Below are 5000 nucleotides of genomic sequence, written 5' to 3' on the forward strand. Positions count from 1 at the left end.
TAGCAGAATTTGTGCAGTATGTAGTCGTATACAGTATGAATGTAAAAAGTATCTAGTTCATATTGTATGCCAGTTTGAAGATGGACACACAAGGATTATCCTGGAATACATTTTCTTCTTAAATAATAGGCCCCCGTGGGTTTGCCAATTACCCCACCCACGATGAATTGTGCACAAAACAGATATTTCAGTGAGAATGCTGTTCTTGATTTGACTTGCATCACATGGACGCCTGCTGATATACAGACATTTCCATGTCCTCACCATTTACGCATTTGTGATGAGTTTAGTGGTTGTTAGAGACCAAGACAAAAAATGCCCACAGAAAAATTTCCAGCAGTAACCATCATAAATCTGATAACCTTAACTTTCATATTCCGTCCCTATATATTTTAGAGGTAATCTAGAAATAGAATGTAACTTGCTTGTGCAGCTGAAATTGTGTATGTGTAATACAAGATGCTACATAGCACAATAAACACTTCCTATGCATTATAATAACTGCTTTCAGAGCATAATTCTTTCACGGTATCTGTCATTGTGCTTTTATTTCTACTTAACTCAAGATAAACCCATTGATGCTTAAATTTGCATGTACAGTAGTCCACCATTTAGTGGCAGGCTATAATATTTGTAAAATGTGTAAAATGTTGCCAAACAATGTATATTTAAACCTCAGGAGCCATACCCTATGAAACTCTATGAAAGTGGGGTGGGGTGAGCTTAAACCCTGGGAGGAGGAGCCACTAACCTCCAAACCATAAGAGTTACCAGATACCAGTTGAAAATGAATAAAGCGGAACAGCAAAGAGAGGCAGCACTCAGAGGTAAGTGTACAAAGAGTTGTATTGTAACAGACACAAAAATCCGACATTTCGATCCCACAGAGGGATCTTTTCCCTCTGTGGGATCGAAACGTCGGATTTTTGTGTCTGTTACAATACAATTCTATGTACACTTACCTCTGAGTGCTGCCTCTCTTTGCTGTTCTGCTGCCCTGCTGGATGGTAACGTACTCTTTAAATTATTTATGGGACTAGCACCAGGCCTATTTGGATTACAATGCTGGAGTGCTTGCTGTTTTCCTTACGCGTGTGCGTGTGCGAAAAAGAGTGCTACTGAGTGTGGCCAAATGTATACAACAAAAGACAAAGATATCCAAATGCAACATCCAATGTGACAAAATACATAGATAAATACTTCAATGTTACAGTAGTAGTCTCATGAATAAGGGTCATTTAGTTAAACCCTTTGGCCAAAATGTTATAAGCCTGCAGCCACGTCACTGCATGACCAGTAGCACTCCTTTTGACAAATATATATATATGATGTGGTGGGTCTTGGTGTTAGAGCTTGCTGGGATTGTGTGTTTACTTAAGATCTCTCAATATAGTAAAGCCTGTATAGTAAAGATGACCTCTTATTCATCCCATAATAAATATGTAATGCCTTTGATTAAGAAAAAATATAGTCAAGCACACCAAAAATTGGAAAAGTCAAAAGGTAACAAAAGAGGTCATTTAATGACTTAAAGAAGTCATGGCAGCATCCAACGTTTCGGTGCAGACAGGCACTTTCATCATCCCTGATGACTTTTTGACTTTTCCCATTTTTGGTGTGCTCATCTATATTTTTTCATGATCTTTTACTCTTTGATCCGACTATTTGCCTTAGCACCCACTTTTGATATTTTTGAATTCCTTGAGACCCCCTGTAGGGGCATCCCAAGTGGCTGGACCTGATTATTTTTCATGCCTTTGATTAAACAATGACAAGATCCTCAGAGATTAAATATAATGTACACATCTTTTGGAACCTCACAGATCTCTTCTGGATGTGTATTGCACCGAGTCACAGCAACTAACCTTCCTGGTAAGAAGTTCAAACAGAAGAGCACCCAAACTCCACCAGTCACAGGTTTCTGTTTCTTCTGCTATTCCTCCAACCTCTGAAATCAAGACATTGTTCTGGTTAGGATGAGATTTGATGAATAGCTGAACATCAACCCTTTGCAGTCAGAGATGACTGGCAGGGATCTTTGCCCTTCAATCTGTTTTGCATCCCAAATATATTAACCTACGAACACAGAACTATATAATCACCATAAGCATAGGACACCAATCAGAGCTATATTTCACGGTTTGAACAACTCTATAAATAAACGCGCTACAAGCAAGCCTGAGTAAACTGCACACTTTTTAAACCACCAGCTGTCTTCTTCATTAAGGAGACAGTCAAAAACTACAACCAAGGTCTCGATATGTGCCTAAAATGTCCTCAACTACCTACATGCATCAAAAAACAAACTAATGTAGTATGTTAACATGCAGAAATGGTAAGCAAAGGAGCACAGCATAGGATCCATCCATGAAGTAGAAAATAAATTCAGGGCAACTCCATTAAAAAAGTTAAGGGGTATTTATTATATATACAGTGCAACAGAGAGAGCTAACACACCAACGCTTTTAATCCCATAGGGACTTTATCAAGGTGTAGTTAGACTATACCTTCTTACACTCTTTATACCTGTACAATTCGCGCCAAAACCGGTCGGTGTAGCGTCATATACACGCGTCTGGGGTCCGTCGCGCCGCCGTGCGTCCTCCATAGACAGCCAGAATGAACAGGCGCCCAGGATGACGTCATCACGGCCCGACCCGACTCCAAGCTGGAACGCATGTATGCACTACTTCCTGACAGGCCGTGGAGGTCATGTACATAAAAACAAAAAAACTTTATTGATTTGAACAAACACACAATGGATAAAAAAACAGTATGAGATATACTTGATAGAGAAAAAAGTAGAACATATATTAGTACAGCAAAATGTGAGACTAAATATAATATATGATTAAATCCAAAATATGTATTCCTATATAAGCAAAGATTATTTTAAATGTTTTTATAAAAGAATATGCAACAAAATACTAAATGCAATAATAATTCATGTGCTATACTAAATATAACTAATATCAAGAGGATTATAAAATCATATAATAATATAATAATATGCATATACATTAATAAAGTATAATGAATAACAAATACATATATTTTATAGATAAAAATAGATATAAATATTAATTAAGTGTAAATAGTGACTCAAAAATACGAGTAATTGAGTGAATATGGATACAAATTAGATTAGATTCCAATTTTTGATTTTTTAATTCTTAATTGAATTTATACTTATCAATGACATTTTTATAAATAAAGTATTAGCAATAGTTACAAGAGCATTTATATAGAGGAAATGAATTCTACACAATACATGCCATATCATAATAAGTACAGTCAATTAAAGAAAATGGGTAAGATCCCAATCTAAATTCAGACCGTGAGGCATTCTGGTCCTCAACATAAAGATCCAGTATGCCTCATGTTGATCCAACAGCTTAATTCTGTTACCTCCTCTAGGTGAGGGGGGATATGTTCAATTTCTTGACATTTGAAATGACTCCTCCATTGGGACAATGGGTAAAGTGTTTTGGAACTGGATGATTAAGATCACCTTTAGCAATAAGCCGAAGGTGTTCCATGATGCGAACCTTAAGATTTCTAATCGTCCTACCAACATATTGGCTACCGCATCCACAAGTGATGAGGTAGACAATATGGGTGGAATCGCAATTAATAAATGATATGATCTTATGAATCTTTCTCGTATTGGTGGAAGTAAATGTTTTTGAAGGACACATATTAGTACAAATTTTGCACTTAGTACAAGGAAAGGAGCCCTTTGGAAGTGTTGTACCGGTCCTTGAATTGGAGACAAAAAGGCTGGGAGATAATGTACCAGCTATAGTTTTACACTTAAGTTTAACACTTAATATTTATATCTATAAAATATATGTATTTATGTTATTCATTATACTTTATTAATGTATATGCATATTATTATATGATTTGATAATCTTCTTGATATTAGAACAGCATAGGAACAAGTATCACAGAGCTGCCGAAGGGCCTCCCTGTGATAGTCATCCCTATGCTGCACTACGACCGCTCCCCCCTTTGTCTGAATTCTTAATTATTAGTTGTTTATTTTCTTTTAGCTGATGTAAAGCAGTAATCTCTCCCTTTGTTAGATTATTCCTAAAGTGTGCATGAAATGTGGAATCAAAGCTAAATCCAAAGCTAAATCCCTTATTAAGTAACAGTAGATCCCTCTCCACCAAGTTCCCAAATGTGGAGAGGAATTTCCCCTTTACAAACGTTGGAAAAAAATGTGATTTCCTTCTTAAACCTGACTCTCTTCTGCCTAGGAATCTGTATGGATCGCTATCCTCGATCTGTATCCCCCCCCCCCCCAGTTCTTCCATGTCCTGTATTAGACAGTGCTCCCTGAAAGAGAATTGATAATTATCATAATCATTTATATCAACTTCACAATCTGAGGGAAACAAAGCATTTTTAACATCATAGAATTTACTGTGTTAAAGACATTAAATTTGCATTCAGGAGCGAACTTTAGGCCTTTATTGAGAAGAGAAATTTCATCCTCTGTTAGTTCAGTGTTGAACCAAGCAAAGATTATTTGATTGACTGTACTTATTATGCTATGGCATGTATTGTGTAGAATTAATTTTCTCTATATAAATGATATGTAACTATTGCTAATACTTTATTTATAAAAATGTCATTGATAAGTATAAATTCAATTAAGAATTAAAAAATCAAAAATTGGAATCTAATCTAATTTGTATCCATATTCACTCAATTACTCGTATTTTTGAGTCACTATTTACACTTAATATTTATATCTATAAAATATATGTATTTATGTTATTCATTATACTTTATTAATGTATATGCATATTATTATATGATTTGATAATCTTCTTGATATTAGTTATATTTAGTATAGCACATTAATTATTATTGCACTTAGTATTTTGTTGCATATTCTTTTATAAAAACATTTAAAATAATCTTTGCTTATATAGGAATACATATTTTGGATTTAATCATATATTATATTTAGTCTCACATTTTGCTGT

The 5000-nt window shown here is 35.0% G+C and overlaps 1 protein-coding gene across 2 annotated transcripts in view; it reads right to left on the bottom strand.

Moving 5' to 3' along the window:
• Positions 1-5000, bottom strand: part of RPS6KC1 (ribosomal protein S6 kinase C1) — a 153720-nt gene that overhangs the window by 14041 nt on the left and 134679 nt on the right. For both annotated transcript variants that reach the window (XM_075595641.1, XR_012800890.1), the window contains one exon: positions 1866-1948. In XM_075595641.1, the coding sequence (XP_075451756.1) occupies positions 1866-1948 (83 nt within the window). Of the gene's footprint in view, positions 1-1865; positions 1949-5000 lie in introns of those variants that run through there.

Source organism: Ascaphus truei, chromosome 4 (assembly GCF_040206685.1).
Source record: "Ascaphus truei isolate aAscTru1 chromosome 4, aAscTru1.hap1, whole genome shotgun sequence".
Classification (NCBI taxonomy): domain Eukaryota; kingdom Metazoa; phylum Chordata; class Amphibia; order Anura; family Ascaphidae; genus Ascaphus; species Ascaphus truei.